The sequence below is a fragment of the Megascapheus bottae genome, chromosome 22, assembly GCF_031878675.1.
Source record: "Megascapheus bottae isolate mThoBot1 chromosome 22, mThoBot2.hap1, whole genome shotgun sequence".
Taxonomy (NCBI): Eukaryota; Metazoa; Chordata; class Mammalia; order Rodentia; family Geomyidae; genus Megascapheus; species Megascapheus bottae.
This window is the reverse complement of record NC_143530.1, coordinates 8475173-8501236: the sequence shown is the minus strand read 5'-3', so window position 1 is coordinate 8501236 and position 26064 is coordinate 8475173. Positions and strand designations below refer to the sequence as shown.

General features: G+C 47.4%; 2 protein-coding genes and 2 long non-coding RNA genes across 9 annotated transcripts; 2 read left to right on the top strand and 2 right to left on the bottom strand.

The window, feature by feature from the left end:
• Positions 1-278: 278 nt before the first annotated feature.
• Positions 279-6504, bottom strand: LOC150047714 (uncharacterized). Its single transcript, XR_016539226.1, has 3 exons — positions 5153-6504; positions 726-858; positions 279-480 (listed from the first exon to the last, which is right to left on the bottom strand). It is a non-coding gene; the product is annotated as an uncharacterized LOC150047714 (long non-coding RNA).
• Tspo2 (translocator protein 2) lies at positions 4620-5702 on the top strand. Its single transcript, XM_090355311.1, has 3 exons — positions 4620-4792; positions 5140-5281; positions 5505-5702. Exons 1-3 carry the CDS (start codon positions 4620-4622, stop codon positions 5700-5702), a joined length of 513 nt encoding a protein of 170 aa, XP_090211437.1.
• Positions 6505-6537: 33 nt separating the features above from the next.
• LOC150047713 (uncharacterized) lies at positions 6538-14714 on the bottom strand. 5 transcript variants are annotated; one of them, XR_016539289.1, is made up of 6 exons: positions 14362-14436; positions 13015-13117; positions 8990-9081; positions 8317-8428; positions 7120-7880; positions 6538-7017 (listed from the first exon to the last, which is right to left on the bottom strand). It is a non-coding gene; the product is annotated as an uncharacterized LOC150047713 (long non-coding RNA). The 5 variants fall into 5 exon arrangements; XR_016539288.1 differs by having other exon boundaries at positions 6538-7207; positions 7344-7880; XR_016539287.1 differs by lacking the exon at positions 14362-14436 and adding an exon at positions 14510-14714 and having other exon boundaries at positions 6538-7880.
• On the top strand, positions 11956-24911 carry Apobec2 (apolipoprotein B mRNA editing enzyme catalytic subunit 2). Of its 2 annotated transcripts, none has more exons than XM_090355723.1 (4): positions 11956-12044; positions 13993-14145; positions 21381-21924; positions 24483-24911. In XM_090355723.1, the coding sequence occupies exons 2-3, from the start codon at positions 14000-14002 to the stop codon at positions 21922-21924; spliced, it is 690 nt and encodes a 229-aa protein (XP_090211849.1). In that variant the 5' UTR covers positions 11956-12044; positions 13993-13999; the 3' UTR covers positions 24483-24911. The 2 variants fall into 2 exon arrangements, with proteins under 2 accessions (XP_090211849.1, XP_090211850.1); XM_090355724.1 differs by lacking the exon at positions 24483-24911 and adding an exon at positions 23824-24469.
• Positions 24912-26064: the final 1153 nt, after the last annotated feature.

The window sequence follows — 26064 nt, the reverse complement described above, 5'->3', positions numbered from 1 at the left end:
ATGAGAAGTGCCACAGTGGAGCCAACACCAGTGGCTCAGGCCTGTAATCCTCTCGACTCAGGCAGCTGAGAACGGACTCCAGCCAGCCCAGGCAGGAGGGTGCATGATACTCTTATCTCCAACTAACCACCAACACAGTCCTTCCTCCTGCAGAGGGTCCCCACACCTAGCCAGCCACGCGAAGCTGGCCTGGCTCTTTCTCCTGACATCCAGACAACCCCTGTACAATGCCCACCCCCCACACAGCTGCCCCCACCACAGTGAGTGCTCACCTTGCTGTCTAAGTGCTCTCAGAGGCTGCTGGCTTGTCCAGGAACAGAGAGAGGTCAGCCAGGCCCAGGCATCAGGAGAGTGGAGGTGGGCGGGATCTCCAGGCAGGCGTGGCCAGGTACTTCCTGGCAGAGTCCTGCCCCAGGACAGCTCTAAAGAGGGGTGGGGAGAAGTCCAGGCTGGGCAGTCAGTCCGCTTACCTGCACGTGTCTGGAAAGGAGAAGAGGGAGTGGAAGATGGTGGTGCACCTTTCAACCCCTCCCTATCAAAGTTCCTCCAGCCATAACCTTCGTGCACATCAGCTAGGGTCTGGTTAAGATGAAGGTCTTTCCTGGGTCTTAATAGGTCTTAACCTAACTCTGCAGGCACAGCCTCGGAAGCGCTAAGAAGCTGGTCCCATGTATCTAGACCAGGACACAGAGCGACGGTCTCCTCAGCACGCTGACCCAGCTCACCAGTGCGGCTGACACCAGGAAGGACCCACAGCTGCTTCACCCCTCGAGGTGTTTTCTCTCCCTGCACTCGGGGCTGCGCTGATTTGTCGTCTGGGAGCTCTTGTCAGCAGCATGAAGCCTAGTAGAACTGTGCCTAGGAGATAAAACACCACGGAAATAAAAGCCCACTGCTGTCTGCCTCTGTTCCCCAGCTCTGGGGGCATCCTGACAGAGAAGAGGTGGCCAGCTCATAGCAAAACAGATGCAGTTTCAATGCAGAATGCCTGCCTGCAGAGTTCAGTGATCCAAATGCTCAACCAGATCCCTGGCCAGTCAACTTGGTCACATTACTTAATTCTCTTCTTTGTTAAATGCAGATTAAAAAAAAATCTATCTTGCGTGGAGTAATGATTGTCATTATTGAAGTAATAGATAATAAGTGCCTACCATAGAATGGTAAATGTTATCACTGTGACCGGGCAAGCACCTGAGGACTATGCTGAACTCCAGCTATATCACAGCCCAAGTTATCAGCTCCCACGTCCAACACGTGACTTTCACTCTGCTGCTCACTGGCGCACTCGCTCTCTCTCTCTCTCGTTCTCTCCCTCCCTCCCTCTCTGCCTCTTTTTCTCTATCTCTGATCAACTGCTTCAGAATCTGCCCACAAGTGAGATCATGCAGTCTGCAGTATGTGTTTCTGTGTCTAGTTTAATACACATGTCACAGATGATAGGATTTCCTTTCTGCCTTTTAAGGCTGAATCCCATTGTACACACGTACACATCACATGTCACAATTTCTTTATCCATGATAAACACATGACGTTGACTCTGACTCTTGTGAATGGTACTGCAAAACACATGGAAGTGTGCAGATAGCAGACCGGAAGGGGCTCCGGGGAGGAGATGGAGAGACACTGGTCAATGGATACAAAGCTACAGTTTGATAAGAACCGTAAGTTTTGTGTTCTGTGACTAAGAAATGACAGTTTGGGGGCCAGGAGTGTAGCCTAGTGGTAGAATGCTCACCTAGCATGCACTCTACCCTGGGTTCGATTACTTGGTACCGCATACACAGAAAAAGTTGGAAGTGGTGCTCTTACTCAAGTGGCAGAGTGATAGCCTTGAGCAAAATGTATCCAAAGACAGTGCCCGAGACCTGAGTTAAAGCCCCAGGACTGGTGGAAAAGAGTGAGAGAGAGAGCGAGAGAGAGACAGACAGACAGACAGACAGACAGACAGACAGAGACAGAGACAGAGAGAGAGACACACACAGAGAGACACAGAAAGAGACAGAGAGAGAAATTTTTGAGGTAACATGTTAATTCCCTAACTTGACCATCTAAAATGTACATGTGTATCAAAACATCATCCTGTGTCTCAGAAAGTATTATGTGCAACCAAAGTAAAAATACAACTCAGGCCAGACACTGGTGGCTCACACCTTTAAACTTACCTACTCAGGAGGCTGAAATCTAAGGATCACAGTTCAAAGCCAGCTCATAGGAAAGAGCTGTGAGACTCTTATTCTCAATAAACTACCACCCCTCCAAAAATAAGCTGGAGGTAGAGCTGTGCCTCAAGTGGTAAGGCCACTAGCCTTGAGGGGGAAAAAAGGTCAAGGACAGTACCTAGGCCTTGAGTTCAAGCCCACACACATGCACAAGCATACACACACACTCCAATATAAGAAAAATAAAGAAGCAACTCCTCTGCTCTCATCCCAGTTAGTAGTTCTCCAGCCTCTTGTCCCTGACTGCCACATCCTCCCCTGTCCCCTGTCCCCTGGGTAGAGTGGGACACCCCCAGAGAGCTTAGTTCCCCACCTAGAGAGATAGCACAAGAAAGCAGGTGGAGAGGAATCATGAACCTGGGAGAGACTTTGTGACTAAAGGATAAGCAAGACAAAGGTAGTCAGAACTTTGACAGGACACAGGGAGGGGAGGTGTCTTTCTTTGTTGGACAAAGCTCTATCTGAGTCACCCTGGAGAGTGTACTTTGCCAGGAGTGGGGGACATGCTCTGCTACTTCCCTCCAGGGACACCAGGAGGCAGGACTCTTCCAGGAAGCACCAGTCTCCTCCTGTCCAGGTTCCCCACCACACCCCCCCCCACACACACACCCCTGTCTTCTACCTTTGCCTTGGAGGCAAAAAATACTGGGAGTTTGGGAAAGATCTTCCAAACCTGAGGTCAAGCCAGTCAGGGCTGTGACCAGGAACTGTGTTCATGGATGATGAGCTCATTTCCAAAGCTAGCAAGCGCTTGCCTTATTTGAGAACCCCACTGATTACAGAAAGGCTCTGGAGAAATCCAGAGGGCCCCTCCCACCTCCATGGACAGACACAGTGTACATTCATACCATGCAGAGGCCACGTCCACCAGTAGGGTTGGAGCCAGGCCTGAACTGTCATAGCAGGGCCAAGGGACTCCTTCTGAAGACCAGGCATCAGGAAGGGTTTAGTAGAGATGAGGATGTAGCTCAATGGTAGAGATCTATCTTCACAGGCACGAGGTCCTGGGTTCAATCCCCAGCACACCACATGCACGCACGCACGCACGCACGCACGCACGCACACACACACACACACACACACACACACACACACGGATCTAGATGAGGGAAGGAGGACATTCCCTGCTGAGAGGAACTGTTTGAGAACACACAAGCAGCAACCTGGACTCCTCAGAATCGTTACCACCCTTGTCATCTGAGGACAACAGAGCAGCTGGAAAGCCTGCTCCACCCTTCGTCCCATCCCTCCCTTCCCCTCCTCTGCCTTGCACATATCATATACCATCAGACACCCGGCCTAGAAGGAGTGCTGCCGAAGCTAAGAGGGGTAAGACCTGGGAACAAGAGGGCATGGGAGTACCGGGTGACAGGAGAAAAGAGGACAAAGGCCACGAGGGCTGGCAACACTAGATAAACAGGGAAAACTGAGAGAGAAAGGTAGGAAGACAGAAGCTGAGCAAACGGACAGTGAGGAGCATAGAGATGCTATCAAAAAGATATCCTGGTCAGTCCCCAGGACAAGTAGCTCTTGCTAACAGAAAAAAAAAGACAGTCATGCTAGCACACTGAAAATAATCAGATATTTTCCTTCATATCCTATTACATGGAAAGTAGACCCAAAATATGAGCAGAGAGGAAGAATGGTTTGGGCTGGGGGCCTAGGCTAAGGAGCTCGCTCTGCATGCAGCAAATACAATACGCAATGAGCATGGCAGTTCTTTCCTTGAGAGTTACACCAAGGCAAATCTAGACATTTTTGTCTGCAATCCCACCCTCGGCAAAAGCAGAATTGTGTAGGGAACTGCATCCCCATGGCTTCAGGAACAGTCCAGCGCTAAGGCTTTAGAGAAGTGTTCGTTGGGGCTGCTTTTGAATTCGGGCGAGAGCTCAGGCTGGGTACGCTCTTGAGTGTCTCAGTCTGGTCAAGTGAGATAAGCCAGGGCAGATGAGCAGGCCCGTTTGGGGACTGGAAATGGTTCCAAGCATCTCTCTGGCTTCTGCCTGCAGAATGTAGTCTTTCTAGGATGGTAGCTATCAGCTTAGGGAAGATACTGTCCTCGTGTGCCTGCTGTGGACCTGGCCAAGTGCTGTCCACTCTGGAAGGCTGAAAAGACGATCAATGTGAACCTGACCCCTTGATCTCAGATCCGCGTAGAGGGAGGAAAGCCTTGCACTCAGAAGCAGCTACCAGAATGGAATCATAGCCAAATGAGTCAGAAAATAAGTCCATGGAAGTCAGAACAATGGGCATGGCAGGACCTCCATGACCAGATCCCAAAGACGGGCTCAGCCTGGGAATGGCAGCAGCTTAGGAGGAGGAGACAGACAAGGAGACCCAGGGAAGGGACTGAGGGTAAGCATGTTCTCTGCATCCCCAGATTTTGCCTCTTTAAGGTGAATGCGGCCTCAGGGGCCCATCTTTGTGGGCCTGCCCCACCTGGGGCCCATTCTGATCTGGACCATCACGCAAAATCAGATGTCTGGCTGGTGTGAGGTCCCGAAGAAGCTGCCTTGGTGCCCACCTCACAAGATCATAGTGCTTGTGTGGACAACCATCTACTCTGTCATGGGGTGAGCATGTTTAGTGCATGGCCCTGGTATCTGCTGGGGTGGGAGCAAGAGCCCCTGGGCTCCAGCGGAATGGCACCCTCATCCCTCTTCTTTGGGTGGATCCCACAGACAAAAACCCTCCAACCCAAGGCCTGCAATCTGCCTTCTACTGTCTCCAATTCTCCACACCTCCCCTCCCAGAACCAACAGGCCCAACTCATCCCTCAGGTCCCCCCACCCAGTTCTCAATTCATGACGCATTTCAGGCCATGAGGTTCCTTCCTGACAGCCAAGAGACCTTGTGCCCACAAGTGCTGGAGCCATGGAGAACCCTCCTGCTGAGCCCCTCTGCCATTATCTCTCTGCAGCTATGCCTCCTACCTGGTGTGGAAGGACCTGGGAGGGGGCTTTCGGTGGCCCCTGGTACTGCCCCTTGGCCTCTATGCTCTACAGCTCATCCTCAGCTGGATTGTCCTGACGCTCTTCTTGTCAGCTGACAATTCGGGTCAGGTAAGGCACCTGGTGCTCAGCAGTGGAGGGAACAGGAAAGGGAATCACCAGGTCCTAGAAAAGGGCAGCTCAGATCAGGTGTGGGCAAATGACAGGGTAGCAGACTCCTGTGGCATGCAGAGCCTGGAGGACTTGGCTTACTGGATCTGGGTATCACAGAGAAGAAAAGGTTCTGGCTCTTGGAGCTCCATGCTGTCCCCCCCGTCCACGCCCTTCTGTCCAGGCACTGATGTACCTGCTGCTGCTGTTTGGGCTGGTGGTCAGCACGGTGTGCATCTGGCACCCCATCAACAAGCTGGCTGCTCTGCTCCTGCTGCCCTACCTGGCCTGGCTCACTGTGACCACTGCCCTCACCTTCCACCTCTGGAGGGACAGCCTGTGTCCTGCACAGCAGCCACAGCCCACAGAGCAGGGTAACTGAGGCCCTGGGAGATGGAGAGGAGGGAGGATGGCTGGGGAGGGGGGTGGGAGGGCAGGATGCAGAGCTGGGCACACCTGATAGGGCCATGCTTCGGAGTTCCTGCCTCCCCCCACAAAGTGCCCTTTCTCTTTAGAATTCACAGAATGGGAAGGAGGTGGAAACTTTTTCCACATAAAGAATAAAACCCTCTTGTTGGTTTTGAAGGTCTGACGCGATATGTCCATGGTGGGGGGGTGTGGCATCCCAGGGTCAGCGTGGGCACAGGGGAGCCAATGTGGGGATGCATGTAATAGAGAATGGCTGCTGTCTCCCTCCATTCACACACTCTCCCAGACCCAAGCAATGCTTTCACACTCAGATCACCCGAAAAACAGAATCCAGTCTTCTCTTGTTTCTCCCTTTTCTAAACTTCAGTGGCTTTTCTTTTTTGTAATTGTTGTCTCCTCTTATTTTCTTCTCACCTTCCACTTCATGCTTCAAAGCTCTGAAGGTGACAAGGAGTGGCTGCCCTAATGGCCGCCCAACCCCTGACCCAAAACAAGAACTGCTGAAAGGCCCAGATGCCTGGCAGTTTATGGGAAGGGTTGTCCTCCACCAGAAGTGAGGTGAGGTAATGGAGGGGTTTTCAATCTACTAATCGGACTCTCTGGTGCTCAGAAGTTCAGGGGTGAGACCTGAGCATCCCATTGATAGTCCCCAGAATTTTTAGGGTGGAGTTCTGGCATCTTCAGATTCAGCGGCTCACTGAAGTTCAGCGGTATGGATCATTTTGGAGCCTGCTTCCCTGTGACAGGCTGTGGTTCTGGAGGTTGAGACAACTGAACCTTTGCAGGTGTCACAAAGGAGAGGCCAGCGGGGCAGCACCTTTTGAGAAGGGAGTAACTACGTTCTCATCTTTGCTCACCCAGCCAGAGGGCACTGTAGCCTCTGATCCCCCGCTGTGGGCAGCTCCACCCAGAGGGCAGGTCACATGCACCCCAGGAGAACAAACATGGGGTCCCACCCACCTTTGTAACTGCAGCCACAGGGCAGGGCACAGAGTAGGCACTTACATACTTGTGATTGAGTGAAAGTATAAATAAGCATGTTGTCACACTTTAAAAAAAAAAAAAAAGAGACATCACCCCGACAGGATCAAGTGAAAAAGGGAGAGAAGGTCTTTGGGTAGTTTCAGAAATTTCTGGTCCTCATCTGAAGCCAGAAGATAAACTGCTGCTGTAGTACTCTACTTCTCAAAGGGTGGCAGCACAGTGACCCTCCAAGGCCCTCCTTGAAGGGACTCCAGCCCAGCTCCAGATGCGGGAATCAGGCTATCCTGGGGAAAGAGGACAGCAGAGCACAGTGGTTTGCCTGTTATGGTTTGGATATCCAATGTCCCTCAAAAACTCATGATTTGGCTTGGTTTTTATGTCCATACCAGGGATTAAACTCAGGGCCTCGGCATTGTCCCTTTGCTTTTTTTCCTCAAGGCTGGTGCTCTAACCACTTGAGCCACAGCTCCACATCTGTTGATTAATTAGAGATAAGAGACTCTTACAGACTTTCCTGCCTGGAATGGCTTCACACCGAGATCCTCAGATCTAAGCCTCCTAAGTAGCTAGGATTACAGGCATGAGCCAGGAGCATCCAGCAAAAACTCACATTTTGAAGACTTGATCCTCGATACAGAAGTGTTCAGAGGTGACTGGAAATTAACCTCATCAGCAATATAACAAAACAATGGAATCAAAGCTAATAGGCTGTTAGGAGGGTGGGCCTATGTGGAGGAAGCCCACCAGTAATGGCATGCTTGGAAGGGGACATCTTGTCCTCCATCCCCTGCTTCCTGGGCGTGTGAAGTGGGAGACACTTCCCATACCACATGTTCTGGCTGCCGTGCTTCTCTTCCTCCCCATGAATCACAGCAAGGAGCCAGCCAGCGATAGACTAAACCATGGAGGGATGAGGTCAGATAGCAGACTGATGAGTATGTCCAGGGATCAGAGGAAGGTCAGCTGGCCTGGAAGGAGGCAGACTTCTCCAACCTCCCTGCTGGTACAGCTGATGTCATCAAAGACACCCAGAAGCCACTTCAAGGCTCCAAAGTCTCCTTTTCTTCCTATCCACGGGATCATCACTGGGAACTTCTGCCTTAAGCCAAACTTCAGAGTCTTCCTAGAATTTCCCTTTTCTGTAGTTCTGGAAAACACGCAAAGACCTTCATTTTAAGGATTCTCTTTTCTATTAATCCTCATTAGTAGTTCCTAAGTTCCTCAACCTGTTGGAGACTCAGTCACATCTCAACCTTCCTCTTGTCCTCAGAATGACCCACTCCAAAAGCCCTTCACCTCTCTCTAGCTTTGAGGACATTTTGTTACCAGAGTTCCTATCTCCCCATCACCTTCCTCCAAAAAACTGACCCTGGGCCCTGGCTTCTCATCTACCCTGAGAGAAAATGGGAAAAAAAATAGGTTTATTTACAATTTAGGCTAAAACTGGGGACAGCCATTCTAAGTCTGTGTCCGCCTTCCCCAGAGCGATGCTATAATTTATAGAGAGTGTATTAGCTTTCTCCTCACTGTGACAAGAACTCTTGAGAGAACAACTTCAGGGAGGAAAGATTTATTTTGCTCACAGTTTCACAGGTTTGGCTCGCAGTTGTTTGTCCCCACATGCTTGGGGAGAACATCATGGTGGCATGTGATGGAAGAGTTTCTTCACCTCATGGTAGACAGGAAGCAGAGACACTGGAAAGGATCAGAGATTAGGTATAATCTTCAAAAGCCTTGATCCCATTGTCCCCCTTCCTCCAGCTAAGACTTAGCCTTCTAAAGTCTCCAGGACCTCCCAAATCAGCACTGCCCTCTGGGAACAGGGTTCAACAATGAGCCTGTTGAGGACATTTCATATTCAGACCATAGCAGAAAGTATAGAACAATAGCCAGGAAATACCCATGTGTAGACTCAACTCAATGAGTTGGGCTAGGAGATGAGTCATAAAAGTCACAATTCCAGCTTCTCCAGTTCTTGTTATACCCTCTTAACACTAGGGGCCAGAGCTCCTGAGGGGTACTTTCTGCTGTAAGCATACTTTCTAAGGGGAAATAGAATCGGGAAATGATAACTTTAAAAAAAAAATCCTAACCTTAACACATTCATATCCCTTTTCTATCATGCAAGCCTGAAGTCATTTGGTCGTTTACTGGAAGCCTTCGTCACTGTCTAGTGTTTATGTCCCTGAGCTCCCCTGACCCACTCAGAAATATTCCATGTCAGATGAGTCCCAGAAAAGTCTCCAACTCTCTCACCTAAGCACATTCCAAAACTTTTCTCATCTCTCAAAGCTTGATTGGAGTTTATAGTTTTTCTCCCAGTACACAGACTGGCCTGGCAAACACACCTGCAAAGAGAAAGACTATTAGTCACCCTCATGGGTATGATTCTTATCAGATCACCTTCCTTGGGGACTCCAGCCAGGCAATGCCAGAGAAACTGGGTGGTGCTGTGAATGGCTGCTCAGATGGAAGACTATGGTGACCAGTACTCAAGTCCTGGTGTCACCATTTACCCAGGGCAGCATGTCCTGCAAGGCAAAGCAAGCATTGTGCCCAGTACAGAAGATGACTGAAAGTCCTGGGCTGTTCTGTGATTTGGGTGCCTTCTCCAATCCCAGCCCTAGACTCTGAAAGACCCTTGGGCCTTCTTCCCCACCCCCAGAGGAGGCCGCTCAAAGCCCTAGACACCTCATGTTTATGTCAACAGAGCAGTTGCCAGAGAGGACACACTGCTGCCCGCCAGAGGGTGTCTGCTGCCCATGACTGTTGTTTGTGTACTTGTCTCAGTAGTGACCGGAGGAGTAGCATGCCTGGGCTGGGTCCCTGGGCAACGTTGTTGTTGGGGTCCCAGCTGTCCCAGCACATAAAGCACCCACTCCATCAACACACTCCAAGGGTATCTTCTTTCACAGAGTGAGAATTTAAACTTTCCCCTGGTGAGGCTTCTATTTTCCTCCAACCCCTCTCCTGGCCTTTCTGATCCCCTCGTGGTGAGGACAGCCCTGCATCTTGCCAAGAAGTAATAAGAGCAGGTATACTAGACCCTCTCCCCTCCTCCTCAGCCACTAGGAGAACTCCTGAATGCTTTCCAGGATGGCCCTGGGAAATGGGACAAGATGTGTCTACCCTAGCTCCTTCTAGCCACTCCTACAAGAGTCAGGGCCTACAGAGACAGACTTTCTGGTCGGTACCACTTATATGATCTCTGTGTAAGAATCCCCAACACAGAAACACACACCCCTCTTTGGACCAGTACTTCTCAGAGCCCCCTCTCCCTGCAAGAACTCCCGCATTCTCCACCTTCCCATCTCATCCCCTTCTCTCAATTCAAAGGGCTGGGTAGCAGTAGGGAGTGACCAACAGAGGCTAAAATCATGACTCTAGCCAGGCACTAGTGACTTACAGCCATAATCTAGCTATTCAGGAGGCTGAGATCTAAGAATCACAATTTGGAGTCAGCCTGGACAATGAAGTCCATGAGACGCTTATCTCCAATTAACCACCAGAATACTAGAAGAGGCTCAAGAGGTAGAACGCTAGCGAGCCCCGAGCACAAATGCTCAGGGACAGAACCCAGGTCCTGAGTTCAAACTCCAGGACTGGAAAATATAACTCAATAAGCCAAGAGCTCTACTTTCTCTAGCAGAACTACCTTAGGCCAGTCACTCAATTTCTGGATCTATTTCTTCACCAGTAAAACAAGCTGCAAAACAGGACATCCTAATGAAGAGAAAATAAATTTATCTGCAGGCACTTAGGGTAACACCAGGCTGGCAACCAGGGCATGTTAATGTCAATTCTCCACTATTACCCAATTCTAGACAGAGAAAAGCCAGGAACTTGAAGGCTAAGGAGCTGAGCTCAGGTCCTGGCGCCCCACTGAATCAGCATTTGTGTGGCTTTAAACAAAATGTTATATTGTCCAGTCCCCTCTGCACAGTCAAGAAGACTAACAGAACCTTCCCCAAAAGGGTTAATATAGGAGGTAGAAGCTGGTATGCCAGCTCTAAAAAGAGAATGGAAGGGTAGCTACCAGGGTAGCTTCTGGCATCTGATCCACCAGATTAGCTGTTGCACTTTGGGGCCCTGTGTGGGGAACTATTCTGACTTGGAAAGGAGACCCAGGGGCCAGCCAGGAATTTAGGTCTCCAGGAGGTACCATAAATAGCCAGAGCAGGTCAGCAGGCCTCCAGCAATGGCAGTTGGTGTGAGAGAGGCTGGAAAGGAGCAGTGGAAAAGGAAGCTGTCCATTGTCAGTATGTGGGCAGGCTTTGAACACGCTCCCAAATTTCCTAGGGGTGTGTTGGGAATGAGACGGTCCTTCTTGAAGGAGGACTAGTCTGAGGACCCCTCTGCACTACCACATCCCAGTGTCACTCAGCATTGTTGGGGAGTCAGGGAATGCTAGCTGTAATTCCTCTTCACCCGTGGCCTTTGCCCACCTACCCTAATTCCCTTTCCTCCCTTTGACCATCCTTGATAGAGAGACACTCCTATATCATAGGAGATAAACAAGCTCAGTGAAGGGCAGCTCATCACTAGCAGAGGCTTTTGGTCAATTCACCCAGAGGTGTAAAATCGAGGCCTGAGATGGGACTGTGAACATTTTCCTCTCCTGATCCAGGATTATATATGAGAGTCCAAATGGAAGATCTATTCCTAAAGGAGCCTCCCCCCTGGAGGACCAGTGAACTAATTGGATCTATCCTCCTGGAAACATTTGGCTTTCCTTGGTTGATCCAAATTGGGAAGTAGGAAAAAGGATTCTAATTAAACTGCATTACAGATGTTAAAACAAATCTGTCTGGGTACAGCCCTGGAAATCAGACTGGACATGATCTCAGAAGATCTGAACTCAAATCCTTGTTGATCTTAATACAAATCATTTCTCCTTTCTAAGCCTCAGGTCCCTGACTTGCAAAATGAGGCCAATAATTCACACCAAGTGAGACTGGCGTGAGCACTCAATGAGACAAGGCACGCCTGAGTGCCTGATGGATGCCCTGAATGTTATAAAGCCTTGGCGCCCCACTTATTCATCTCTGCATCCTTAGTATTTACTACAGCACCTGGCACCAAGGAGCCCGTAGTAAATGTTGATCCAATAGAAGAAAAAAAAAAAGAATGGAGCAAACCCTTTGCATTTGAATTCTCTGTGTATGTGTCACAATAAACATTCCATGATGTTCATCAGCTGTTCTTGCCTTTTCATTGTGCACGTAAGCACCTCTACCCCATACTTGATTTCCTGGAGATGTTTGAGAAAATAATCCCTGAGCAAGAATGGGTTTGGTAAGAAGTCTAACAGGTAGGGTATGATTTATTATCAAACTGGAATGTGTTCAGGTGTGAAAGTTAGTGATTGTACCTGAACTACAAGGAGATGCCAAGAACATCCTGGGAAAATCAAAGTACTGGGCACCAATCATGCTTACCCATGTGCTGTGCTGCCCAGACCTCTCTGGTAGAAAGCACTCCAAGCGACTCAAACAACCCAATTCCTATTCCCTAGTCATGCTCTGGGGATTTCTATATTCTCCCAGCATCTAACCCCTAGTCAGAGCTGGATTCAGACCAGTTCAGTGATTCTAGGTTCCTCATTTCCAACCAGTAGGTAACCCCAACCCTCCTTTCTGCTTCCCTGAGAATGTCCTAGAGTGTTTACACTGCCCCAAACATGAAGAGGTGTGGCCCCTGCTAAGCATACCATGTACACTGTAGAAACTATCTAGCTATATCTGCTGCTGTTTTAGCTCAGTTCCCCATCCTCCTCCCCCTCCCCACTCCCATCTAGTTTCAATTGGCCTCAAACTGTTGTCCCTCTGTATCTCCTCTTCCCTGCTTTTGTTCAAGCTCAAGCCAGAAGCCAGGGTGTTCCTGAAGAAATAGAAGTGGAACTCTGTTTCCTCTGTCCAGAGACAAATGACTTCCCAATATGCAGAGAAAGGACCCCAGCCTCTTTAGCTTAAGATCTTTGTCTGACTTCCTGCCCTAGGTATGCTTGCTAATTCCTCAAACACACCTGCAAAACTCCCGGTTGGTGGCTTTTGGACTACTGTTGTCAGACCTGAGAACATTGCCTGATTCATTCTATCCATATGATTCATTCTCTTACCTTCTTTTTCCCCACATTGTCTACTTTTCAAAGTCCTTTCCTATAAAATGTAAACTCCTCCCTTATCACTCTTGGTTTCCCTGCCTTGCCTTTATTATTTATTTATTTATTTATTTATTTTTAGCACTTAAGCCACACCAAACAGACCATCTATTTTACTTACCTTATTCATCCTCCAAGCTCCAAGATCAGGACAGTGACTTTTGTTTGCTTTGTTCTTCAAGGCCATCTCAATTCTTAAACTCAACAAATTATCTGAGAATTAACTGAGAGAGAACAAAGCTTGGGGTTGAAATGTTTTGCCTTTGGAGTAAAATGTCCTGTGCTACTTATGAACTGTATGATCCTGAGACAAGGCCCTTAATCCTTCTGTGAGCCTCAGTTTCCCCACATGCAACACGAGGGGGAGTACCCATTGCTTTCCAGGGTTGTGGAGTGCATGAAGTCTACTTTCACAGGCATTGCACCAAATTCCTTGCCTAGCCCATTTAAAAGCCGTGAAGCTCAGTGCAATGACAGCTCCTGGCACTCCTGTCATGGAAGTATCATATACTAGTCAGTCACTACACATACTCCCCTCCTAAATCCTTGGTTTTCATTTTATCCCTTCCCAGAGCCCTCCTTTCCCAAACCCAGTTTTCCCTCCAGTAGAAATGGCCTAGGTTTCTTTGCATCCATCATCCTGCTTACAACTGAGATGGCTTCTCCCCTGAATCTCAGGATGACTCCAGGGCCCCTTCCACAGTCTTCCCATGAAGCTGGAAAAGTTGGCTCAGAAACCAGGGAAGAGCACAGTGTGAAAGAAGAGGAAGAGGCCAGGAGGACCAGGCCCAGCCCTTCCCACCTGCCAGCTTCCTGTCTTTGCTCACTGATAAATAGGGGATTCATGGCCAGAGTTTCCATTCCCCCACTCTGGCATCTGCTGTCACTCAAATAAAAAAAGATAGAGGGAGGGGGCCTCGGGGAGGGACAGAAGGCCCTGGCTATAAAGCCTGGGGCTGTGGGGGCGCAAGCACAAAGCCTGGCCTGCGGGTCCTCTTTCTGTCATCCCCAGCCAGACTTAGCTGCTGACAGCTGCTTGGGGCTCTGCTGCCAGGCCCTGGCCAGGCCCACAGCCTCTCCTCTCTCTGTGACTCCACAGCTTCTCCATGGCCCAGAAAGAAGAGGCCGCTGCTGCTGCCACCGCTGCCCCTGAGGCAGCTTCCCAAAATGGGGAGGACCTGGAGGATCTTGCCGAACACCCAGAGAAGCTGAAGGAACTCATTGATCTGCCACCCTTTGAGATCATCAGTGGGTGAGATTTGCATGTGGATGGGTCACTCCCTGGGAAAGCAAGGGCTTGGAGCAGGCCTGAGCTTGGAGCAGGCCTGGGCTTGGAGCAGACCTGAGGAGTTTAGAGGTAGTGTTTGCCACACACACACACACACACACACACACACACACACACACACACACACACATACACACACACACCTGCCCCCTGGCCAGGCCTGTGGCCATGAAAATACACCTGTGTCTCTGCAGTGGTCTCCGGGGAACAGAACACACTTCTGCTGGATTCTTGGTGACATCTTAGGCTCTCTAATGGGAAGGCAGGTGGAGGAGCTCCCTAGAGGCAAAGGATACCACTTCATAGGCCTCTAAACATAGGGACTCACCTGTCCCTCTGGGTAGCTCAGTCCCAAGGGGGTTGGTGAGTCTTGCACAATTAAAAAAGGCCCTAGTCAAAGTCAGCGTCAGCTTCTCTCTCTGCTCTGCTGCTGAGTGGGTTTCTCCTCTGTGTAGCTGTTTCTACTACTTTCTTTAGTGCTTTGCTCTGGAATAGAAAATCCTAAAACATAGAAGACAGATCTGTCCTTCCCGAAAGCCAAGTGAGAAGCAGTTTCAATCTTAAATCTCTGCTGAGCCTCTCCATGGTCTGTCCACTCTGCCTACCCACTCCCACCCTGATCACAGCACGGAGGATTTATATGGACAGAAAAACATTTCCATGAGCTCAGCCACAGCCTATAGAACTGAAGCCCAGAAAAAGGGGGTTATGGCTATGGAGAAGGCATCAGATCATGCCAGCTCCAGGAATAAAACCAACCAGTCATCTTCCTTTTCCCTACAATATTCCTAAGCAGAAGACCAGAAGGATATATGAGGGGCCACAGTCACACCCTGAGCCTAAGGTTTCCATCCTTAGGCTTTGTCAAGGGTCTCCAACAATCTGCACAGGCAGAAAGCTTACCACACTAAGAGAAAATTCAGGAAGAATGGAGTTATGATGCTCCTGAGAGGAGAAGCAGCCCTGGGTAGAAATTTTGGACTTATTGTTTGGGGCTGGACAAGTAACTTCCTAGGTTTGGCCTCTATTTTATCATTTTTAAATTCAAAATGAGGAAACTACACAGGTTGATATCTAAGATCCCTTCCCACTCAGTCATTTTTTTAAGAGAGTATATAGGAAAAAGTAGCCTCATTCCTGAGGCTTGAGTAGCCCCCGTTTGCCCATACACTCTCCCCTCAGCCCACCCTCATCCTGAGATTAAGTGTACAGCTGGGCACAGATGAATCTAGACACAGGGAAAGCCTGGGGCAACCAGGCCAGGAGCAGTTCCAGTGGCTGCCTGTGGAAAGTGAGCCTTTCTCTAAGACCAAGCTGTCCTTGGTCACACACATGTAGGCACAATCCCACTCCACACAGCTCTGTGATCTTCCCCAGAACAGGGGCAAGAACAAAGTTAGACTATTTCGTTCAGCAAACATGCTTTGGGTTCCTGGGGCATCAAGTCCTGGAGGGTTAGATCCTCTGATATAACTGATACTTGTCCAAAGTTTTATAATGACAGCATACTTTACCACTCTTGGCACAATGCTGAAATAGGGAGATTAATACTTTCCATTTTACAGAAAGGGAAACTGAGACTCATGAGGACTGAGTTAACAGATCCAAGACCAAAGTACCAGGAAGTAGCAGGTCTTTAGACTCCTTCCTAGCCAGGCATCCTGCCCACTCTTCTGGCTCTTCTGAGTTGCAGGGTTCTTAGAACAGATCTCCTCTTAGCTCCACCTACAAGATCCAAGGCTTAGAGGGGCAGCTTTCCCAGTGACTGATCTGAGCCTGAATCAGCAGAGCCCTGAGTATTTCCTGGCCACAGGGAACAGCTGTGGAAATCTGTTTCCTGGGCCCTTCTGGGTAAACAGAGGCTTAAAATAGCCCAGCGGTGCAGCTATATCTATGTAAGGCCAGGGAACGGAGACAGCTTTCCTCTCCTCTGGCCCTGGAATATCCAGGATCAGCAAGGCAGCTCCTTTCCTAGCCTAGCCTCCTGCATAGTGTTAAAGCTAGCAGATTGGGCAGGTTTTTCAGGGAAACATCTCACATGAGGAGCGGGGTGCCTGGTAGGAATGAGGAGTCACAACTCTGCTTGTTGTGACTCTGGTTGAATAGGACACTCAGAAAGCAGACCTAAGCATATAAACAAAGTACCATGGGAATAGAGGGCATGGGGGAGGGTGTGGGAGGGGGAGATAGCTCCTGCTGGCTTGAAAGCCCCACTGTGTACATCAATTCTCTATCTGTATCAAGTGTTTCATATTGCTAGTTTAAAATTGCCATAGTAGAAATACATTAGAGAAATCAGCAAGTGTTAAGAATTTGAGATTTTTATATTCTTTCAGAGAGCTCATTGTTAAACAATTAGCAAACATACCACTAAAGAAGGGAATAAAAAGAAATCTCTGGAAGAGTAGAGGAGGGATGGGGTTGGTAATGCTCAGGATAGAGCTCTAGAGATTATGACTTGAGGGCTAGAGGAGGCTCCATCCATCAATACTAGCTTTAATTTACTGAGTGTCTACTTGTTGTCTGAAATCGGATGGGCTGGAGTACTTCTCTCAGATAAGGAATCTAAACCTCAGAGGGACAGGTGGTTTGCCCAAAGATAGCATGTGGACATGAATCCTAGGCCTGTCTGACTCTGAAACACTGCAAATAAAAAATAAACCATAAAGAAGATTTTCCTATTCGCAAATATTTACTGAACACAAATTGTTCTCTTCTGACCCAATTCCCCCATCAATATATCTACCCTCCATGGGGACAAGGAATATGTCTTTTTCACTGTCTTATCTCTAGCACTCAGTCCCTAATAGGTACTCAATAAATATTAGTGGATGAGTGGATGAACTAATGAATTAGCACCCATTGTGTACTAGGCTCCCCGCCAGATCTCATGATGGAATGAACTGGGGTGAGCCTCTTGTGGAGATACACTCAGGGGAGTCTAAGAGGCCCAGGCGGCCTTGGTACAAGAATTTTCCTGATGATTGTGTCTTGGTCTGCAGCAAGCTTAGGAGATTTCTAGGGTTCTGATGTTGGCTGAATCCCCATCTCATCTCTCTGTCACAGGAAGCAGTGAGTAGGCCTGCAAGGCATACCTAGTTGTATATCTGTCTTTGTCTCTAGAAGTGTCATGTGTGTTTTTGTAGACCCTGCTATCAAAGGGAACGTGATGGCCCAGAAATAAATGACAGAATAAATCTTTTGGTTATTGCATTAGCCCTCAGCATTTTACTCTGGCTAAGCAGGGGGACACAGAGGAGATGGGAGGCATGCCATTCAGAAGGGAAGACAGCCCAGCTGGCAACCCTGGCTTCTACAGAGAGCTGATGGGAGGTCAAAGCTGAATGAGCAGTTATCTCCTAAGAAGAAGAGGGTGATGCCCAGCTTGCCTTGGATAAAATCCCATCTGATCCTGCAAATTTGAGGGAAAAAAAAAAACCCTCCTTAAACCTAGAATCCCCTTCTCCTGATCCACACTCCTCCCCTTGATTATGCTAAGTCCTTGGTATCTTTCTGGAAAGTACTCTGCAAAAGAAGACTGCCAAATGAAACTCTACCTCTTTCAAACAGATCGCTGGCAGGTCTGGTGTGGGGGAGTTGAAATGAGTGGACATTCAGACACCTGTGAATAGATTTCCCTCTCCATGGATTATTTTGGAGCAAAAGTTTAACATCAGATCCACTTCTGACCTCCAGATTGCTCTTGTTCACTATGAGTTTTTGCATAGCAAATGCCAATTTTGAGATGTAAACCTGAGGAAGTCTAGGTACCATATATCTTCTCCCTCATCAAGCAGCCCATCTTCCTACTTGTTGCTAGATATTAGGATTCTGGGCTTCCCTATTTGTTTCATGAGATGTCCAGTAGACTGACAGTTAAGCAGAAGAAGTAGGAATGGCCTTGTTCTCAGAAAACATATGAAAACAATGCCTAATAGAGGTGCTCGCACACGAGTCTGTGGGGAGAAGAGAGGAACTGTGCTGCTGGTTTTGTGGATGACAGGACAGGACATAGGAGAGAGCTCCACCAGCACCACCACACTAATACACACACACACACACACACACACACACACACACACACACACACACACACACACACACACACCTTTCTCAGTGTAGTATCTGCCAGGATGAGAATAAAGGGCTAAAATAAATACCATATTTAGGCATGTCATGTTGCTGGGGGAAAAGAAAGCTTATGATTTTAAAAGGTTAGGCGACTCCTTCTACTGTCTGTCCTAAAATCACCTAAGATGGCCATGCTGTCCTGCTCCCTACAGAAGCTGCAGACATCTCCCACTTCTGCTCTCCTGACTTTCCTTCCAGACCCTGTCTGTTGTGGTCTATGAGAACCCAAAGAATTTCTCATTTAACTTCCAAGAAACCTATTGAAAAGCCAAACAAGTTCATCTGGGCCAAGTTCAAGGGAAACTCTGGGAGCCAAATTTTCCTCTTTCCTTTGCCCCTTGAAAGCACTTCTCCTGAGGTACCTCGTATAAAAAGCCCTGCTGAAGGCCAGGACAGCCCCTAGGGCTGCTGGCCAGCGGGGTCAGAAATAGATATTTAGAGAGCGGTGGCCCTTCTTCTCTCCAGTGGGGTTTGGGTTTCTCGGGATCTTCTCTGGTGCCAGGAGAAAAGGAGGAGGGACACATGTCAGAACCTACAAGGGAGGGGCTTCCCACAATCATCCAGTTGAGTTTCAGTTAGATGCCAGGACAAATTCTTGTTCTTGGTTAGGCTGCACTCTGTGGAGTTAGAGCAAAGCAGGGGAGAGGCAAGCCTCAGAACAAAACATGCAGGACCACATGGACTGCTACTGCTGGACTCCCTGCATACTTCTACTACATTTTCCAGTGGAAAATCCATTCTACAGGTGGCTCTGGAACGGACTGGGGTACAGGAGGTAATCTGGTAACAAGCCTTAAAGAACAAAAAAGGGATCCGGGTGCAGTGGCTCATGCCTGCAATCCTAGCTACTCAGGAGGCTGAGATCTGAGAATCAAGGTTCAAAGCCAGCCTGAGCAGAAAAGTCCCAGTGAGACTCTTTATCTCCAGTGAACCACTCAAAAAATGAGAAGTAAGGCTGGGGCTCAAAGGGCTAGAGCACTAGCGTTGAGCAAAAGAGCTTAGGGACAGCACCTAGGCCCTGAGTTCAAGCCCCATGACTAAATAAATAAGCTATGCTCTCCAAAGAGCAAAAAGCCACTTCAAGGACCCATGCATAAGCAGCAGAGTTCAGAACTCAGTATGCAAGGAGTTTCCACAAGATTGGAGGTGATCCACTCTGATGATCCACTCTGCTAAAATGTTAAGAAAATAATAAACACCTCTGACCAAGGACAGAAGGGCTTAGAGGGCTAAATATAGGACCTGAAGGAATCCTGGGCTGGGTCCTCAAACATAGTCATTCCATGGTAGAGCAAGAGACATGGAAACTTGAGTGGAGAGAATTTGGTGATGGATGGAGGAGGAGGGAATCCTGCAGAGAAATGACTCATTTACTCTTTGGCATTTGCTACTTATCTGTAAGTAGCCAAGAACTTGGGACCCAGGGATTCCCCCGATGCCCAAGGGAGTTTGGTGACCTTTCTGGGGAAAGATAAGGAAATATACTGGATGCTGGGAGCTCACACCGTAATCCCGGCTACTCAGGAGGCTGAGATCTGAGGATCACAGTTCAAGGCCAGCCTAGACAGAAAAGCAGAGAAGTTTTCTAGACTGAATCTCCAAATAATCAGCAAAAGCAGGGCTGGATGTCTGGCTCAAGTAGTACAGCATCAGCCTAGTAAGTCATAGAACCACAGATCCACCAAAACATAAAATTAAAAGGCAAGGAACTGTTCCCTAGTACTACCTAAATCAAGGAGGTCCATGTGTCCTCTATTCTGCCTATCCACTTTTAGCAGCCTTCTGATTGTTCTTGGCTATTTTATTTACATTTTTCTCCATCCAGCTAGAAGCTAGCTGCTAGATTAGAAACATCTGGCCAACTCTCTCAAGGTTCTGAAATGACTCAATGCTATACATGAACTTCACTGCTTCAGGGTATCCCCAAGTCATTCTCTCTTACAGTCCATGAGCTTGGACACTGACTATATGACAACCTTGTCACCTGAAGGAAAAGTCCTACTGGAGAAACAGGAGAGGATGGAATTAGAGACAAAGCCTTTGTGTGCCCCAAATACAGCTATACGGAGAAATAAAAGCATGGAATACTCTGAGAAATCGTTGTCTTGCTCTGTCATGAGAAATTTAACATACTTGCCACTTGGTAAATGTGCTGTTTTTAACACTGTGCCTCAAACCAAACCACATTCTGATGTTACCAACATCTTTTGTTTTCTTAATACTGATGCCTGGGACCCTCTCCCTACCTCCAGACTTTCTGAATTCATTTAAGGTGGATTTCAGTCTCAACATTTTTGTCTCATGTATAACTCCTAAGCCTCAGTCTTGGTAAAGAATTTACTGACTCAGGAACAGAAGCTGCAGGATCTTCCTGCAATCCAGACATTCATAAGAGGATCATGAGTGTGAGGCCAGCCTGGGCTACCTAGTGAAAATAAAGGCAAGAAGCAGAGTATGGTAGCTCACACCTGTAATCCTCTTGGGAAGTGGCGAAGGGGAGGACTGTGGCTCAACACCAACCCTGACAAAGCATTAGGGAGACCCTACTTCAATGAAACGAGCCAGCTATCGTGGTGTATTTGTAATGTATAGGTAGGTTAATTCGTCTCTGACTAGCCCCTGCAGGGGAAGGGGATGAGACCTTTTCTGAAAACTAACTAATGGAAAAAGAGCTAAGACATGATTCAAGTGGCAGAGTGCCCACTTAAGAAGTGTGACTGAGTTCCAACCTCAGTAATGCCAAACAAATAAAGAGAAGGGAGAAGAAGGATGGGAGGAAGCAAGAGGAAGGAATGCACTAAGAGTGATGGTAAAAATGGTGTTGGCGATTTTCCTTCCTAGGAGAATGGGCAGAATGCAAACCATGATCCCAGTTCCCTCTTTTCCCCCACATAAATGCTCTTGAAGTCTCTTGCCTTTTAATATAATTTTATTTTATCACTGACGTTAGTGTAGGCAAAGCCTCTTTTTGGTAAGAGTGCATCTTAGAAATCTACCTACACTAGGCTGGTCCTAGAAATAACGCATGGTCTCTCTTCTTCCTGACCCTTTGTGCTCCTGCTCTACAGGGAGCGACTACCTGTCAACTTCTTCAAGTTTCAGTTCCGGAATGTGGAGTACAGTTCTGGTCGGAACAAGACCTTCCTCTGCTATGTGGTAGAGGCCCAGGGCAAGGGAGGCCAAGTGCAGGCATCACGAGGCTATCTAGAAGATGAGCATGCGGCTGCCCACGCAGAGGAGGCCTTTTTCAACACTATCCTGCCGACCTTCGATCCGGCCTTGCGCTACAACGTGACCTGGTATGTGTCCTCCAGCCCCTGTGTAGCTTGTGCCGATCGCATCGTCAAAACCCTGGGCAACACCAAGAACCTGCGCCTGCTCATCCTGGTGGGCCGACTCTTCATGTGGGAAGATCCAGAGATCCAGGCTGCTCTGAAGAAGCTCAAGGAAGCTGGCTGTAAGCTACGAATCATGAAGCCCCAAGATTTCGAGTACATCTGGCAGAATTTCGTAGAGCAAGAAGAAGGGCAATCGAAGGCCTTTGAGCCCTGGGAGGACATTCAGGAGAACTTCCTATACTATGAGGAGAAGCTGGCGGACATCCTGAAATAGGTAATTGGCTCCAGGCTAGTGTGAGTTTTCCTGGGCAATGGCACCATCTCTGAGTAGCTGTTCACTCAGAAGATCTAAGGTCAGGAAGAATAAGTGGCCTAACACTTGATTGCTTTGGGAGAGATTGACAGCTTGCTCTTTTTTCTCTTTTGTCTGCATCCTAGTGCCTAAGTCCTTTTCCCTCCTACTCCCAGAACTTGATACGAATACTCAAAGTAGGACAAGAAGTGAGTCCTCTAAGCAAATCCCTTTGAACAGGTGTCCAGACTTAATCCGTACTCCTAGGTTCCCGACTCCCAAACTCGCTTGCAGTCTAGCCTCCATTTATCTCTAATGTAGGTTTTTTGCTTTGTTTGATTTGTGCTGGTACTGGGGCATGAGTTCAGTGCCTCCTGTTTGGCTTTTTTTTTTTTCTGCTCATAGCTGACACTGTACCACTTGAGACTCTTTTCAACTCCAGCTTTGTGCTGGTTATCTAGAGATAAGAAGCTCAAGGGCTGACTCCAAACCTTGATACTCCAATCTCAGCCTCTTAAGTAGCCAGAATTACAGGTATAAGACATGAGGGCCCAGCTTCTTGCACAGGCTTTTCACCCTGTAAGGGAGGTTCTTTCATTGGTGGAAATTCTGACATTTCCATGGGAATTTGTATTCATCTTTTGGTTTGGGGCAGACATGCTTTCAGGTTTTCAAACAAATGCTTATGCTTTGAGATATCAATAATGATAGTATGGATTTATAATGCCAAGTGCATTTTCTTTATGGAGAAGAGCTCAGAGTCATGAAGAATGCTGAATACCAGCAATCGGGTGACAAAGCAACAAGCTAGTTTACACAGGAATGTCTAAAGGGTTAAAAAGATGTTTGTATACTAGGCACCAGCTCAGAAATAGCCTCCTGCAGATATCAGGAGGTGATAGGAGAACTGGAAGTAAAGATTAGCTATTTAAGCAAATAATTAGGACACAATTAAGGCCAATTTGGCCTCTTGCTGAGGGTAAATTAGACTCTTACAGAAACAGGCCAATTATCCTTAGGAAAGAGGGTAAAAGGATCCTTTACTACCTTTTTTGAATTTGGCCTCATCTAGTTTGCTCCCAAGAAAAGGCTATGACTGAGCTGAACCCCTTTACAAAGCCCGAGTCAATGACCAAAATCTCCCAGTGACAAGGCTTTTTACCACCCTGGTACCTTCTTTAATTCTGCAACAAGACAGGTTATTAATAAACCATGAAAGATACATGCTTCCATGAAGATCATTCTATTTATTTTGGTGTTTCTCACCCCTAATACTCTTAAGAGAAGATACTGTTTCATAGCCACATTTAGGAAATAATGGTGTGCGCAGATGCTGCCTGTGAGACACGCACACAGGGCCACTGGGTATGCAGAATGGGCATCTGACAGTCTGTGAAGACAGAATTTTCAGACTCTGTGTCCTTTTTCTAGAAAAAAAAAATCACTGAATTCAGAGTCTATGGTAGAGGAATAACATGTGGCAATCTGATGACATAAATTGAGAACAGTAGCCTGGGTCCTGGAGGACAGCAGTATAGACAGCTTCCAAGAGTGGCCTCTAAAGAGGCAAAATTTAAACTTTTAAAATTTCTCCAAGATTTGGTTGGTGTAGATACTCTCGCTGTCATTATAAATCCAACTGAGACTTTACAGAATGATGATGGCAGCTTAGTAGAAGGGCCTCACCATTTCTTCTTCACTATTTCTTCTTGAACATCATTTATTGGGCCACTTCTTCTGGCTTCCTCACTGGTAAGTATTCAGAGATGAGTTTCTGTTTGTTTTAATTTGCTTTGCTTTCCAGGGAGGTTTTTTTTTTCTTTCATTAAAATTAAGTATCTCAAAGAGGATGTTTCTTTTTATTTTGGGTAATAATTAAAGGTTGTATCTACTATTAAAGAGAGAGAAGAGAAAGAAGAAAAAGAGATGAGGAAGAGGAAACAAAAACCAAGTTGAGAGAAAAGTTCATTGCTAAGCCAGATTTAACTGAATCACCTATATACCTCTTTCTTTGGTACATATGAAACGGTACCATTGGAGCCATTGGCATGCTTCTCTTGAGATAGAGTCATCCAATCTTTTTGCCTAGACTAGCTGAAACTGCAGTCTGCCCCATCTCAGCCTCCCACTAGCTGAGCTAATAAGCACACACCACTGTGCCCTGCTATTGGTTAAAAAGTGGTCTCATGAACTTTTTGCCTAAAATGGCCTAAACTGATTTGATCCTCCCAGTCTCAACATCCTGTACCTGACTTACTTCATCCTTTCTTTAAAAAAACAAAAAATAGTAATAACAGAATGTCTAGCCATGTGTTTTCAAAAGAACAGAATCAAAGTAGATCTAGAGTTTCATTTGTATAAACCACACCAAAACACAAATGAAAGAAATGGAATCTCAGCTCAGCCAGGAACCACAGGAACTACAAAGGAAAAGCCCAGGGACTTGCTGGGGAAGGTATATAGCAACCTTGGCTCAGAAACTTGTAACTGTTGAGCAGCAACAGGACGCTTAATAACATGCTTTTTCCCCCCCCACAAAGGACTGCGTGCTGCCCCTAAGAGAAGCAGTGATTTGTATGCCATTTGGGACACGCCTGTCTTCCTGCCACTACTTGGAGCTGGACAACATTTTGAAACCAACCAATCTTCCTGTACAAGGCCAACAGGGGACTTCTCATTGCTGCATTATTTAGGCTATGCTCATCTCTCTACCACTGCCTTAGCAAAGAGGAAAGTGGCCTAAAAGGAGAAGAAAGCAACCATCTATGAGCACCAGGCCTCTGAGGCTGAAGGTTTTAAGGACATCCTAACGGGGCTACTTAAGGCAAAGGTCCTCAGACCCAAGTACAGATCTGTGATATATGTCCGTAAATGCATCTGATGTTAAGTTCTTGAGCTGTGCTTTTGAGAGAGGGGGAAAAAAACAACCCAGCGATATTTATAGTAATAAAAATGTAGTGAGGTCTTTCTGTGGCCTGGTTTCTTAACAAACTTTCACCTTGGGAAATCAACCATGAACTGGGAATGAGACTTGGAAAAGGGTGTCCTAGGCTAAGAACCAAGCCATCGCATTATAAAGAAAAGTCTACCAGCACTCATAGACACAGCACATGTGCTAACTCTCTCATGCACACTTCCCATTGTTATTTTGATCTTAAATATTTTCTTCTGAAAGGGCTGGAAGGTAGCTCAGTGGTAGAGTACTTGCCTAGCATGTTCAAGATCCTGGATTCCCTCTCTCTAGCATTGAAAAGAAAAAATTTCCTCCCCTTGGATTACTTGTTTAAATGAGTTTTTCCCTTCTCTAAAGACACATGGCAGAGGACAGAACAAAAAGCACAGGGAACGAAGTAAGGTAGCCACAACCCAACTGTCCACTAATAAGAAATGAGCTTTCTCGCCAGGCACCGGTGGCTCAGGCCTGTAATTCTATCTACTCAGGAGGCTGAGATCTGAGGATATTAGTTCAAAGTCAGCCAGACCATGAAACTCTTATCTCCAATTAACCTCCAGAAAACTGGAAAGTGGTGCTGGGGCTCAAGTGGAGAGCTCGAGCCTTGAGCTGAAGAGTTCAGGGACAGCACCCAGGCCCAGAGTTCAAGCCCCACAACTGACAAATAATCATAATCATAATCATACTTAGATTTTGATTAAAAAGAAGTGAAAAGCAATGCAGTACTCACATATACATATATATATACATATACATATACATATACATATACATATACAGGCACGTAACATCTGGCACATGCCAGTGAAGACAGGACAACAGTGAGTTATGTCTTCAAAATTCTGCATATGAATTTCTGGGTGTTTGCCAAACTCTAACTTGGATTTCCAAGAAGACGGTGTTCATTCTGATTATCAAGCCAAGCCGCCATCCACACAGTGTGATAAGTCTTTGGAGTTTGGCCCCAAGAGTACCTGCTATATCACAACCCGGCCAAGTCCCAGCATTCCACATGCAGCCAATCCCAGGTAAGACGAGGTTTCGACAAAGGAAAACAAGGCTCATGCCCCATGAAAAGAATTAGCCACAACCTTTTCTAAAAATGTAGGAAACCAAGGTTTTGATCCAAGCGTTAGGATTTATTTGCAGAAGAATAGGCATGGAACACC